General features: G+C 30.6%; 1 protein-coding gene across 2 annotated transcripts in view; it reads right to left on the bottom strand.

The window, feature by feature from the left end:
• Positions 1–15,979, bottom strand: part of LOC123275409 (protein timeless homolog) — a 136,520-nt gene that overhangs the window by 107,963 nt on the left and 12,578 nt on the right. For both annotated transcript variants that reach the window (XM_044743514.1, XM_044743513.1), the window contains exon 13: positions 12,822–12,919. In XM_044743514.1, coding sequence (XP_044599449.1) covers positions 12,822–12,919 — 98 coding nt within the window. The remainder of the gene's footprint in view (positions 1–12,821; positions 12,920–15,979) is intronic.

Here is a 15,979-nt window from a genome sequence, read left to right as displayed (position 1 = left end):
GTTAATTACTAACGAAATTCACAGCTAAAATTAAATAGGGAAAAAAGTTTTTAATGAAGAAATAAAATGTGGATTTTCATTAAAACATGGGGTAAAGTTGTTTTTTAGAGAGAAAAAAAAATTATATATGCGTTGTGAAATTAAACTGTAACGAAATATTTTTAAAAGAGTAAAGAAAATTTAAAATTAAATGTCACGAGCATAAAAAGCATTTTAATTGAAGAGAAATCTATTTTAATATTCATTTAAATGAATAAAATTTTTTTTTAATTGTGAATAAAATTTATGTGGCTACGTTGCGTGATTATTGACTAAAATTAAAGTCAGACTAAATTATAGCGCGCTTATCAGATATTCTACGTAATGACGGCGATATAATACTATTCTGGTGTCTACTAACGTATGTAGTAAAGACAAAGTTTATCCAATACTTCGTGACTCTCAGGTTTACTTTTCAAATGGTTGACATTATTGTTGATATGTTTTTCAATTTTTTTTTTTATTATTTTTAAGAGAGCAGAAAGAGATAAAGAATTTTAGTAGAGTAGAAGAATTTTTTGGTAAAGTTGTACACAAAATAAACGACAATAAAAAAGTATTGAAAATTCAAAAGAGTTATGATTTTAGTTCTTACTTCGATCGGTTTTCAGTTTATCAATTTTATTGTTTAAAAAAGTCCGAAAGAATTTATCTGTAAAATTCTTGAGAAACTCTATATAGCAGAGAAAAAGATTGCTGGAGCATTGCCCGTACTGCCGTGTGACTTTAAACATAAAAGTTATGACATTATGACGTTATGAGGAAAAGTTACTTTTTATGGAAAGAAAAAATTTCCATAGTCATGCTATCAATAAGAAGAACTATTATTAATAAAGTTACAATTGATAACACCAAAAATACGCTGGTTGTTCATACGCTCTATTTAAATAAAATAAAGTATAAAGGAAAGAACAATGAAGCGAGGATCAGTTTGAATCTTATTGAGGAGATAAATCAGTGATAAAATAAAAAGTTGGTCTTGAATTTAAAAAATATTTTTTTTAAGCCCGGTTAATCCAGCGACACCGTCATCGACTTTAAGTTTGCCATTGGGGATTAAAAAACTTTTAGTTTGCATCAAGTCTACCACTCTGTTCTGGAGAGAATAATCCACGAGTGGATTTTAATGAACACATCGCTCAAGCAGTTTGTCTCATGATTTTTTTTGGTCTCTAATTTTTTTACGCTTTAAAAGATATTGAAAAAGTACTTTCGTGGGAATTATCGAATAAAATAATGCTTTATAAAAAAAATAGGTTGAAGAAAATTTAGGTCGAGATGAGAAAGATATTTTTATATTTTTTGTTGTCAATACACGGAGAAAAAAATTTAGCTACAGGAACTCTATAGTAGTTAGTTAGTTGTAAAAAGTTCCAGTAGGTTAACACATTCTTATGGTAACTATACCGTTTGGCTCCTATAACTCTATGTCGTTGAGCTCTGAGAGCTAAACGTTATTTACCTCTCACAACTCTACAGGATCGTTCTGAAACCATAAAAACTTTTAACAAATCTACAATGCGCGATTTAATATTGATAGTTTAATAAATAAATGCAGCAGAACGAGTTTATATTGCCAATAATAATTGTTTATGACAAATAAGAATAGTATTATAATAGAAATAAAATAATAATAGAACTTATATTACAAAGAAAAATTATCACAATCACAATATATTAAACTAATAAATTAAATTAACAGTCACTGCAAATGAACCTTGAAAAACCGCTCTAACGAAATTCAATTTGACAAAAAAAAAAATTACCTATTTCCTTAAATAAATAAACTGGAATCTTAATTGCCCTCATATATTTTTAATAATATGGATAAGTAACAAAATAATTATGTTTGTCATTTTGGAAGGTTATGAAATATGTCAGCGCACTCCACTACTGCGCTACGTAAAGCTCTCCCAACTATACCGTTGGTCTCTCAGAACTATCCCGTTGAGCTCTAAGAGCTCAACAACATTTAGTTATCAGAACTAAATAAAATTTTGTTACTGTAACTCTATAGCAAATAGTAAACTGTGTATAGTTATGGTAACTCTACAATTTCGTTCCCAGAACGAAATTGTTTTTTCCGTGATAGTTTTATAAAAAAATTATATTATAAATAATGTTGATGGTTTTAAAAATATAAAGTTATTAAGAATGTATATATATATTTATTGCATTTATTTTTTTAAAGAAATTATTTAGGTTTATATATATATATATATATATATATATATATATATATATATATATATATATATATATATATATATATATATATATATACTGTAAAATTGTAAATAGCAAAGCTAACAAACAATAAATATTATTATTATTATAAAAAAATTTTGCTACTTTTTAAAATGACGTAAAGATATTGGAAAGAAATGTTTTAAATTTCAAAGGAAAAACGGTAAGTAAATAATTAAAAGAGCAGTAGTGTATCTCAATCTTTAACTTGAAACTCGTAAAGCATGTTTTCATGATGCAAAGTACACTGCTGAGAATTACATTATCGTAGAGAGCACTGAAGCTCTTTATACTGGTGAACGTTATTTTTCAGTAAAAAAAATTATTCAAACGACTCCACAGGGAGATAGTCTTGTTCAAGATGTGGGTCAACGAGCTCGAGAGAGTATTTTATATAATAACAGAGAGAAAATCGCGAACAGTCGAAAAATAAGAAAAATCGACAAATATATAAGGGCTGATGTAATGGTGTTGAGGTGGAGAAGCTGATGCACGAGTCTTCTTTACCAATTTTCTTCAAAACCTCTCGCTTACACTTACATTTTCACTATACATATACACATATATTTATATATGCGATCGGGGATATCGTAGTCGTAAAAAATATCAAGAGAAAAATATTTTTATGATCACGAGATTTAAAATTATAATCACGATGAACAAATTTTTCTGAGAATCGTATTTCAAAAGTTAATTTCTTAAATTGACTTTCTTTGTTCATTTTTATTATTTAAATTTTGTTAAAACTTAATAACTTAATTTTTTTTATTTAATTTAATTAAATAATTATAAAATAAAAATTAACGTTGCCGAGAATAAAATGAAATTAAGTAATTAATTACATGCCTTTTGACTGCGTAACAAAAATATCTAGCGAACAAAGTCACAAAATTGGTTTAACCTCAAAGAAAAAGAAGAATAAAAGTATGAAATAAGAGAGCGGAAATCAACGAAGCAAAGCACGTTCCAAGTAATACTAACTGCGGATTAAGCTCTCGAAGATCCTAGGAGAAAATCGTCCATCTACCAAGCAAGAATACTAAAATGCAAAAAAAAACCTAAAGATTACGACTTGTCATCGTTAACGAAGTGATGTAAAAAACAACAGCTTCCCAATAATAGTATCTTCCTCTTATACGGATATCACGCGGTTGGCTGATGGGTAGGTTGGTTGTGAGTTTGCTTTCGCATCTGGTTCTCGGCGATATCGAATTTTCTTACCGAATTCCACTAGAGGCGACATTACCGTGGCACTCCAATTTGCATAAAGAGCAGGCTAGCGGAGAAGACATCGTACACGATATACGCTTATCGTATAAGTTATACCTTTTACCCTATAGAGTATACTCTGTACTCGGTACCTATTACACCCACACACATTTCCGCAACACCCTCTACTACTCGTTCTACGCCTTGGCTTACACTCCACTGTAACCCGAAACCACACATTGCTTTGTAAAAAACGATAATTGGTTGTATCGAGTCATTGACTTGCCATGCGTGCAAGCGGCACTTTTTCTGACGCTTGATCATCCGTGTATAATTTCAAATAACGCTTCGAAGATAAAACATCTGCTGGGCAATTTATAGCAGCATTATTTTTATTTTCTGACAGATTTAAATTTATTTCATTTACTAAAAAACATTTTTTTAAGATTAAGAGTCAAAATAATCGACAATAAAGATTGTCCATTTTTTTGTACTCAAATTTTAAAAATATCAATGGATAAATTATTAATAATAACTAAATTTTACTTTATTAAATAATGACTTTTGTTAAATTGCACTGTACTTTCTTAAATATTGCAATTTTTAAAGATATAAGCTCATCCCGATGTTACACTCATCAAGAGCTTTCATTTGAGTACCCACATGTATTTTGATATATTTTTCATATATACATATATATATATAATATATATAAATATATGAAAAATTGATGTGGGTACTTAAATGAAAGGTCTTGATGAGTGTAACTTCGGGATGAGCTTATATCTTTAAAAATGTCAATAGTTCACAAGATACAAGGTTATTTCTTAATTATTTTAAATTGCATTGTACTTTCTTAACTATTGACGTTTTTAAAAATATAAGCTCATCCCGATGTTATACTCATCAAGAGCTTTCATTTGAGTATCCACATGTATTTTCATATATTTTTCATATATATATATAATATGTATAAATATATGAAAAATTGATGTGGGTGCTCAAATGAAAGGTCTCAATGAGTATAATATTATGATGAGCTTATATCTTTAAAAATGTCAATAATTCAGAAATTATATTGTATTTTGTCAACTTATGATATTTTTAAAGATATAAGCTCATTCCGATGTTACACTCATCAAGAGCTTTCATGTGAGTACTCGCATGCATTTTGATATATTTTTCATATATACATATATATAATATATATAAATATATGAAAAATTGATTTGGGTGCTCAAATGAAAGGTCTCGATGAGTGTAATATCGGGATGAGCTTATATCTTTAAAAATGTCAATAGTTCACATGATACAAGGTTATTTCTTTATAATGTATCTAGAGATAGAACATTTTCGAATGCAGCCTAAATACTTATCATCATAAATTGACTATTGGTGAGAATTGACCAATTGGTGGTTATTATTAAGAGAATTGACTGCTCTTTTAATAATATAGATAATTAAAACTTTCTCTGCATTAAAGTAAATATAAATGTAATTGTTTGTGAAAGAATAAAAAAATTAATAAGTAGTAAACATAGAAATTATACATAAAGATACAAATCTTTGAATTTTTATTGATACTAAAAATAAAAAAAAAAAGTAAATATGAATAAAATATAAATGATCCTGACGACGTTAGTACACTTAGCCTGTCTGATTCCCTCGGCTTTTACTCTCATTCACTCAACCCCCGACTTGTTCAATGTAGCTTTTCCTCCACCAGCACTAATACGAGTTCCAGTAGCACCTCCACCACTCTAGCCTCGCCGACAATCTGCGTCTGCCATGTTTCCAAGCGGAGCGCACCGGGCGGCATTTACATATCTGTATTATTCAAGCACAACCGTTATTCAATTTATACGTAAGTTACGAATGCACTATTGTCTCAGCGTTGTTGTTGGTAGATCTCCTGCAAAACGTGACGGATTTTATCCTCACAGGTTTTACCTTCTCGCTTCAGCTATCTCTGCGTGCTACTACCACTAATATGCGAATTTAATATCATTTTCACCAGTGATTCACTACAACTTTATTAAAATATGGTACATCTAGTATTATAATTGTCATTTGAATAATATTTGTCGGTAAATTTAAATACGTATGAAAACACGTTATTTAATTAGAATTATATAAGCTAACTTTGAAAGATTATTACATCAATAATTCATTATTTATTTATTTTAAAATATTTATTTATTCATAGTCTATTATCTTGTATTTATTAAAAAATTATCTTATTACTTTGGTATTTGCCTTTGTTAAAAATTATAATTTATTTATTTAAATTTATGGCTGTGAATAATTCCCGTGGCTTTTTCCCGTAAGTCGTAATTTTATTAACTGACATCGAAGTGTTGGTTTTAGTTATACGGAAAGCAAAAAAAAAAATAAAATAAATAACAAAGCACTAGCATCCATTTATAAACTTAATAACATTCGTTTGCCCGAGGAGACACTAGAGGAGAATTTGCCAGGGTGAGTGCACTCGAGTATGCACCCTCGTGTACTCTATGTCAGTGAAAATGCCACCTTTTATACGTCCACGATATTTTTTCGTATGTTTTTTTTTTTTATTTAATTTTTTTACCTCTATCCTGTTCACTTTTGTGTTTCAAAAAAACACCCACAAACAAGATCAAACGTGAGACGTATGAGAGTAAAAATAAATAAAGCTACACATGAGACTTCTCTAATAATAACATGTAATAAATAAAAGAATAAAAATAAATAAATAAAGAGCTAATATAAAATATTTCACCAATTCCAACAAGAAAAAAAAAAAGAATGATATAATTTCTTTTCTATCTAATAAATTTTTATAACGAATGTTTTCATTGAAACGTAATACATATTTCATAACAATTTTACATCTGCTCATACACGTCATATTCTCGATAGAGGGACAGAGAAATATTTGACAAAAGCTGGCTCGTACTGAATTGGTTTGTCAAGATAAAAAGTTAAGAAAAAGAATCACCGGGTTGTGGGAATTGCAATTTGATCAGGAGGAACCAGACGTGCCATTTTATTTTATGTATAGGTAAATTGGAGAGGCGCTGTGAAGAGGTGCTTTTCTCTCGAACTGAGACATCGTACTACTAAGAACGTTTGCCAAAAGTATCACTTATATACATTGAAAGCGTCGGTGGTAGTGAGTAGAAAGACTGTACTACTTCGCTACGCTGTCTTATTTTACGAAACTGTAAGTGTGAACAGTATAAAGTGGTGTGATGTGATGCATGTGAGGATTGAACGTCGGTGATAATGTGGGATGCAGATATATGGCTGCAATCGGTCCGAAAAACGTTCAATGAGAATTTCCGCGCTTCTGAGCTAAAGATCTTCTGCTATCTCGAAGATTGGTGGAAGAACTACTTGCGGTGAAGGATATTGGAAATACTTCTTAGTTAAAAATAGAATTCGAAATTACATTTAATTTTATCTTTTCTGATCGTTAATTTTACCCCAGAAAATTCTATTTAATTAAAGTTTAACTGCAATCAATCCTATGACTCGGAATTTTGTTGGACTAAAAAATAACGAATTAACTCATAAGGTCATTTTATTTTATTTTATTGTAAACTATCAACAAAAGTAAGCTTTTACTGTTCTGCAGTATAACATAGAAGTTACTCAGCAAAAAGTTTTATTAGATTCATCGAGCCAAGTCATCAACTGGAAAAAGAATATAAAAGCAGTATACGGGTTGGTTTATTTACAGAAAATACGAGTAAGGTTTTGTCTTTAAACGACCGATTTAAAAACGATATTACAGTTTAATGGGGCGAGTTCCTTGGTCTCTTGGATCTTTTGTCAATCTTACGTCGTTACGTGTGGGGCGCTTTAAACGACAAGAAAAGAAATAACAAAAATATTCCCTTCGTAACCGTTTACGTGTCGTGATATGTTAACGGTTTAATAGTTGAAATAAAAAGTTCAGCCAGGGTGATAAAAATTCTGCGATAGTAAGTCAGTTTAAAGTATATATAAATAAACACATATACGTATATATACAGTGGTTTAATATGTGTAGATGTACACGAGTAAATGTAAAACAGCTATTATATTCACGTAGACTCAAGTTTACCAGACGTCCAACCACCATCTCACGGGTCAGGTTTACCAACGGGCTATGCTTCATCTCCATCTCATGTACTTTGCACGAGGTACAGAAGACACTGAAAATCTACATAGTGACCTATTTTACACCACTTTATTGTAGATTAAATCTACATACGAAATAACGGCTGATTTTGTATTAAAAAGATTGATAACGAAACAAAGGCCTATTCTTCAAACTTTTTATAAATTTTAGGCTGAAAATTATCTATACTAATAAATGGAGAGCTGGTTTTTTTGTCCGGTTATATTGCGAAAACTACTGAACCGATCGGAATAATACTAATAGCATAAGATGCAGCGTGTTTCGGAGAAGGTTTTAGTATATGATATGTTGGTGATTACTTATCCAGAATCTATATTTTTTTGACTTAGAAATAATGAATTTTTATTGCAACTAAATTTATGCTATTAGATTGTCATTTGTTTAAAATAAATTTCTTAGTTCTATTGGTTATGTTTATGTACTAAGCAGATTTCTTCACTTATGAGACCTGCAATTTCTTTAACTGAAACTTTCAATGCTCATTACAAATTTTTTTTTTTCATCTCAATTATTATTCATTTTTGTAAGAAAGACACGGGAATGTTTTAATGATTGCACATTGAAAATTACAATGAATATTAGCTAGAATAATTACATGAATAAAAGGTGCATGCCAATTCGACAGAATTTGGAATCTATGCAAGTCAAAACAATAGTCCAATTAAATTTCAAGTTTAGATCTAAAAATGCAATTCTACACAGAAAAAAAAAAATGTTTTTGAATTAAGTATATATTTTTGAAGAGCTCAATATTCTTGGTTTGAGTAGAAAAATTCTTGATTTAAGAAAATTTTTCTTGATTTAAGGAAATTTTACTTAAAGATGTATTGTGGCAAATAAAGACACCAATAGGTTATGGCTATTGGTTTTTTTCTCACGCACTAGTGCTGCCCCTCTTTACAGACTATCGTTCACTTACTTCCACTCACGTAAAATATTGTAAGTCGCTAACTTCAAATATTTTTTATAAAAAAAATGAATACCGCTCGTTTATGTTATTTTTGATAGAAAATACTTGTTATAAGTTCAATTAAATATTCTCAGTTTTTCAAAAAAATTCTAAGAAAAGTTTGGTTGTTATTCAATAAAATGTTCACTGTAACTACGGTTAGGATAGGGAATACATGTTAGATGTACGATTTTTAATTGCTAATATTTCGAAAATTACCACCGCAACGACTATTAAAAACAATTTATTCGTATAGAGGACACTTGGAAGTACGCGTATTCAAAAATTGAGGATTATTGTAAGAAAAGTGATTTTTCACAATACCTCTTTAACTCAAGAATTTTTCGTCTTGATTCAAGACAATTACCCTCTTCAAAATTATATTTTTGGTTCAAGAATTTTTCTCTTGAGTAGTAGCTAGTTTACAATAATTATATTAAAAAATTAGCAAGTGAAATTATCTTTATAATAAATGAATTATGTGCGTCGAAATAATACACATTTAGAATTTACGATGAGATTTTGGTGGTATTATTTCGATGGAGCGGTAAATCTAATACAATACAAAAACGTATATTTTAACGTGTATTCCATCAACCCGGAGAATAAAATTACTAGACAATGAGACGTCAACGCTCAATTAAGGTGAGGTTTGTGACAAAATCATATCCCAGTGTATGTACTGTGAGTATATGTGCTGGTCTGTTGTATCGTGCTAGCAAGCACGTCGAATACGTGGTGGCAGGTACGTGACACACGCTCAATGAGGCAAGCTGTGTTTTGTTATATGACAGAACCGAGCTAAAGGGAGACAGATGTGTGCACGAACGTGGATACAGATAAGGTTAGCCAAAGCATCGAGGGAACGGATGAAATAGGATGACGCCGCGACGTACCGCACAATTAACGTCAATCAATGCATCAGTGGGGTCCGTTTAAAACGCAACAAGTTGCATTTTTCCACCTAATCTGCCTAGACGGAACATATATTTCGCGTTTCAGCGAACACGAGCACATGGCTCCGGTAGCCTTTAATTAAATTGCCTCCTCGCCCCTCTCTCCTCTCTTTATTTCTATTTTCTCTTCCTATTTTCTCTCAACACCCTCGAAAACCTCTCACGTATTCTCTCTCTCTCTCTCTCTCTCTCTCTCTCTCTCTCTCTCTTTGTTCAGCTACCTCGCGATCTCTTTGCAATGCAAACGTTTAGTTGGAATATTGTGGATTTTACAATATGAATTCTATATACTAGCATATTCGTTATACGCACCTGCGACTTTAAATGTCATCAGTGAAATTTTAATTTATTTTGTAACTAAAGTGAATTACTGCTGTTTTTTTTTTTTTTTTTTTTTTTTTTTTAATGTCGAAAAATAAAAGAGAAATAAATTATTTGACGATGATAAATTGAAATAAAAGTTTTAACGGCGCTAGTGGTTTTCATATTTGTATATAGGTGTGATAATATTTTTGTATTAAAATGTGATTGTGTAAAGTAACGAGAGAGTTAGTGCAGTTGATGCTAAACACGAAGGATAAACAGGCCAGTTATTCATACATAAATTAGAAGCGCCAAGTGAATACCGTCTGGGGGGCGTTTAATTAAATTTTGTGTCATGATATATGTTACAGTTATTACGAGCAACTACTACCCCCCCCCCCTCTCTTCTTCATTTTATAGTGGAATCATGTCTTTTTAAGTTTCACACTTTCTTACGTATGCATGCAAAAAGCAAACAACTCTTTGGAAACTTTGTATAATAATTTAATAACTTTTAAACTATTGCCAAGTATTATTAAAAAAATTAGAAATAACGTAAATATTTCTCTACTTTGTTTTTCTTTAGTTTAAAAGCAAAAAATTTTTAAAGTTATTTAAGGAGCACTCTAAATAAACGTACTATCAACTATGTGATACTTCAATGGTGTAATTTTTCTTTGAAGCGTCCGTTTTTAATCATACGAGTTGTTTATTTAAATCTGCTAGAGCTTTGAATTAATTCACACTCACCTCAAAAAAAAAAAAAAAAAAAAAAAGTAAATATTTAATTAATGTAACGCTGGACAAACGCTGGACAAACGCTGCACAAATTTTTGCGTTAAAAATACATAATTAGCGGACAGTCTGGGGTTGCATGAGCTCAAAGTCGCTTTTGAAAAAAAAATCCATAAAAAGTTTTTATTAAACGCTGTTTCTCGTTATAATAAATTCAATTATTAAAGACTGGATAATTTTACTTGCTTATAATACGTAAGCTCGCGATTAAGGAACTAAAAGTTTTAAATAAATCATGAACTGGATAAAATTTTTAATATTAATTTAACAAATTTATCAGAGTGAGCTTCTGATGGCTTTAATCATTATTTTTATAATTTTTTTACTAAAAAAAATTATAAGAGTCTAAAAGTACGACCAGTCCTCGAAAATTCTACTTTTTTCGAGTTTAAAAAGGTGAATTAAACATTTTCAAGCTCTTGAAATTGTTAGAAATTAATTTTAGGTACTGTAAATATTAATTATAGTTTTGAAATTCAATTATGAAAGTAAATATTCTGTATGGAAAACATCGGAGTTGCATTTGTCAACTCTAGAAGTTAAATATCGCTGTCAAAGGCTGACGTTTGTCGGGTTCGAAAACTAGTTCTTCCAAACAAGTTTTAGCGACGTCGAACACATACATGTCGACTGACCACACTCACCTATATATACGCTCAGTGACAGCCACGGTTTCAAATATATGAGTTTATAGACATATATGTATATTCAGAGTAGTCACATATGCAAAATGCACGACAAGGCTTTGTCATATGCATACTCGTGAATGGCAAGAGGCGCCTTTGTCTCTTTTACAATATTACCGCCGCTTCATTGGCATATACGCTGCCGTCATCGCCACACAGATAACTGCCGAGCGAGCCTTTGTGCGGTAATAGTCAAACTTGAATTTTATTAAAATTTCGGGAGCTGAACTTGCGATAATATTCACCGATAATATCTCCTAACGTTTCTTACCCACCATTATCTCTATCATATAATAATACTCCAAATGTCTTTATAGTTGTAAAAATAATGATGAAGAAAAAAGCTTTTGAGTCCCGAAAATATCCAATAAACTTGACTACTAAACTGCTCTTGAACGAGAAGCAGTTAACCGATGCTAAGAGGTACTAACGATCGTGGTAGCAAGTGCAAACAAACTTTCACCTTGCCCACAGGCTGCCAACTAAAGAGATTGTTGGAGATAGATCTTACTACTACCTCGTCAACATTTACACGGTCATACGCTTTTATTTAATATTTCACCGATAGTATTGATTACGATGATGGTAAATATTTACTTGAAAACATTTCCAGTACTCCTAGTTTGCTTTTTAAGGAAGTTCGAGCGTAACTAATGAGTCAAAATAGTGTTAAAATTTTTTTTTAATTTTAGTTTTCCCAATATTCGTCAAAATTCTTTATTTTAATTTAGAATAATTTAAACAATTTAATAATTAATGATTTTTACTTATTTAATAAAGTTAAGTAATAAAATGACTTTGGTATTTATTACTTGCCGGAATAAATAAACAGATTTAGCGATAGCGCGCTTGATTATACTCATAACAGAGACGTGGATAAGTGTGTGAGTTGAACATTTCTCTCTCTGTAACTATATTTCTATCCTTTTTTTTCTCAGCTGTTGACGCGATGTTGTCAAATCTTTATTCGAATAAATGGCTGACGATAAACGAGTTACAAACATAAAATTTGACTTTAATATTTCAAAAATTATATCGGTAATGTATTATTATTAAATTGTTATTATATTTTGCAATAATCCAAGTTTCTTGTGTATAGTTTTTTATCCGTTAAAGTTGGGAGGTTAATATTGAAAAAAATAATTAAAGTCTCGACAAAAGTTTGTCCGCCATAAGAGCCCGTGTATAAGGAGATAAAATATCTAATTTATAAAATTTAATATCTAAGTAACTAAACGGTGAATCTTTTTTAAATTTTGGGATTAGATAAATGACGTATTTATTTATACGTATACTTAATTTCAAAGCTTAAAGTTGGAAATTATTTTTTACATTAGATTCCCTCGAACTTCCTTAATTTATTATTTATCTTTGATATTGAAGTACTTTGAACCGTATTAATTATAAACTTGATCAATTAAATTAATATAAAAATAAGAAATAAAATAAATGAAAACAAAAGTACTCACCACCAAGATCAGCAAAGAATATCTCACGAAGAGCTAGAAATTCTTCTTCAACCGGGATGTCTGGTTTACCGAAGCAATCATTTTCAGGCCAAACTTGTCTGTAACAAGATTGAGATTTTCAAATGTTTATTTATATAAACTTGTTTCAACCATTAAAAAGTTTTAATAAATAATTAATGAATAAACATCATTTCATCGATAAATTTTATAAGCTTGAACAATATTTTTTATCGAAAAGTTAAAAAACTAATTAACATTTAAAGTAATGAATTTAATAAAATAAAATAAAAAATATGTCTTATAGATAAAAAGCTCAAGCGGAAATGCAATTGGAACTGAGGGTGAAGTCACGGTTATCGGTAAAACCGTTTTGAAATCGCAAAACGCCGAGCTCTCTCGTCCGATCCAATAAGCAATGGTACAGCCGTCCATGATGTCATCCGCCAAGTCTGCCTTGCATTCACTTCTACCAAGAACTATCCGACGAACCAACTCCCCCGACCACTAACCAACAGCTTGAGCGGAATATCTATACAGCAAAAACCGAGATGAATAGGAATCCAACGCCATACAATTCCCATTATTCTACTACTCACTCCTCGTCCCACAACAATGAATCTTCTGACCTAAATCCTCTCGTAAGTCATAAAGCAAAATTTCCATCGGCAAATAATATTAATTAATAATACAACACATTGAAAAGCTTAATACCACGCTTTTGAAATAAAAAATTATATAATAACGGATTTTCCATTGACTACACAGAAAAGAAGGCTCACTTGAGTCAAGAATATATTTCTCTTTCTAATTATTTTCTTGAGCAAAAAACTAAATTAATTCTCTTGCTTTAAGAAATACGTATCTTGATCCAAAAAAATTTATTTAAGTCAAGAAAATCTTCTTGTTTTGAGAAAATTCAGTCTCTTACTTCAAAAAATTTAATTCTTGATAGAAGTAAATTTTCTTGTCTTGAGAAAATTTTTATATTGCTCCAAAAAATTAAATATAAAGATAGAAGCAAATTTTCATTAATATTTTTATTAATTAACATGTCAAATGGGAAGATCAAATAATATTGAATCATTTTTTTTCATTCAATATGTATAATTGCACGCTAAAATAATATAAAATGGGTATCAAATATTCGAGTGAAAAATTTTCTCGAGGTGAGAATAGTTTGTCTCAGCTGAAGTAAGTGGCGCTGCTTCCCTAAAGTATCTAAGAATCTTGATCAAATATAAAAATTTATTGTATCAAGTATTTATGATAGAATTAAGAAAAAATGACTTCCACCAAGAATAGAATTTAAAAAAAAATTTTAACTTCAGCCAACACAACTTCGGTCTTCCTTCAGCCACCCGAAAATTTTCTTGAACCAAGAATTTTGTTCTCCCGTCAAGAAATTTTTCTTTTTGAACAAAAAAAAGTTCACTTGAGCCAAGAAAATCTTGTTTTGAGAAAATTCAGCTACTTGCTCCAAAAAATTTAGTTCTCGATAGAAGTAAATTTTCTTGTCTTGAGAAAATTTCTCTCTTGCTCCAAAAAATTAAATATAAAGATAGAAGTAAATTTTCATTAATATTTTTATTTATTAACATGTCAAATGGGAAAATCAAATAATATTTTATCATTTCTTTTCATTCAATATGTATAATTGCACGCTAAAATAATATAAAATGGGTATCAAATATTCAAGAGAAAAATTTTCTCAAGGTGAGAAAATTTTTTTCTCAGCTGAAATAGGTGGCGCTGCTTCCCTAAAGTATCTAAAAATCTTGATCAAATATAAAAATTTATCGTATCAAGTATTTATGATAATTTGAATTAAGAAAAAATTTCCACCAAGAATAGAATTTCAAGAAAAATTTTTACTTTGGCCAACACAACTTCGGTCTCCCGAAAATTTTCTTGAGCCAAGAATTTTACTCTCCAGTCAAGAAATTTTTCTTTCTGTGTACCAAGATCAAACAGTCTGCTGGTTATACAAAGAGACTAATTATCTTATGAGGTTTATCAGAATCATTAAAACCTCTTGCCGCGATAAGTATGTGTATAGACTAATATTATACCAGACACGGATATTAGAGCAAATGATATAAATTCAACATTATAGTTAAGCGCAGACTGGAAGTATTTGCTTGGCAAACGACAATTGAAGCATTCATTGAAGAAGAAGGTGTATATTTGCTCGCCGGCGGTTTTCTCTTTACATATTTGATGATTGCACGTGGTAACGCGCGGAAAAGAGACAACGTATTCGTTAATACGCCATAAGGAATTTGAATGTACAGACTCTATTGTTTGCCTTAATACCAGCGATATTAGCATAAGTGTATTATTGTTATTATTAATAATATCGTTCCCAGTAAAACGTTGTGGGGGAAAGGTCTACGACATATAATACTAAATGTATAATAGTTAAGGTAGTGGTGATAGGACTAGACAAACTCTGGCAGACACTATGGTGTCTCCAATCCTCATGTATTCATTGTATGCACAAGCTGCTGTATAACCAGTTTAGATTTCTATTGTCCATACCTGCAAAATATATATTTATATACATTATATATGTATGTGTATATACATTGAAAGAGATCGTGCTCACAATACTATATAAATACATAAGTATGGTTTGAGACTATCGGCTGGTCTCTTTTACTCCAACAGAAATTTAAACGCTCGCCATCTCAGACAACTTGGCCAGTAGTACAGTAGCTAGCTCACGTTCGCTAAGTCCAAATGGTGCAGTTGAAGTGGTAGTAATGAAACGTGAAGAGGGTCGTCGTAGCGCAGCGACCGATCCTGCCAATAGGTTGCATTATTGAACCAATTTCAAGCCAACTTCCTCTGCTATATCTACTTCGGCTGCGGGTATAGTATTGAGGTCCTATATCTGGAGTGGACCGATTCCACGCTGACTGGAATATACTATTATGTACGGAGAAACGCCCTAAAGCTCTGATATGCCAGAGAAATACTGGATAGTGAATACTGGGTGGTGTCTACTCTTTCTATCTGTCTGATGATGATAGTGGTACTCGCTGCACAATAACGAGCTTGTCTTACGACTAACATAAAAGCCGGCCGACTTTTTTCCGTGATTTTTTTTCAATTCCTTTAGAAGTGATATTAAAAATGATACTAAAAAAAAAATACAA

The sequence above is a fragment of the Cotesia glomerata genome, linkage group LG1 (assembly GCF_020080835.1).
Source record: "Cotesia glomerata isolate CgM1 linkage group LG1, MPM_Cglom_v2.3, whole genome shotgun sequence".
In the NCBI taxonomy this organism is placed as follows: Eukaryota; Metazoa; Arthropoda; class Insecta; order Hymenoptera; family Braconidae; genus Cotesia; species Cotesia glomerata.
Note: the sequence above shows the minus strand (reverse complement) of the source record. Positions and strands in the feature narration are given on the sequence as shown.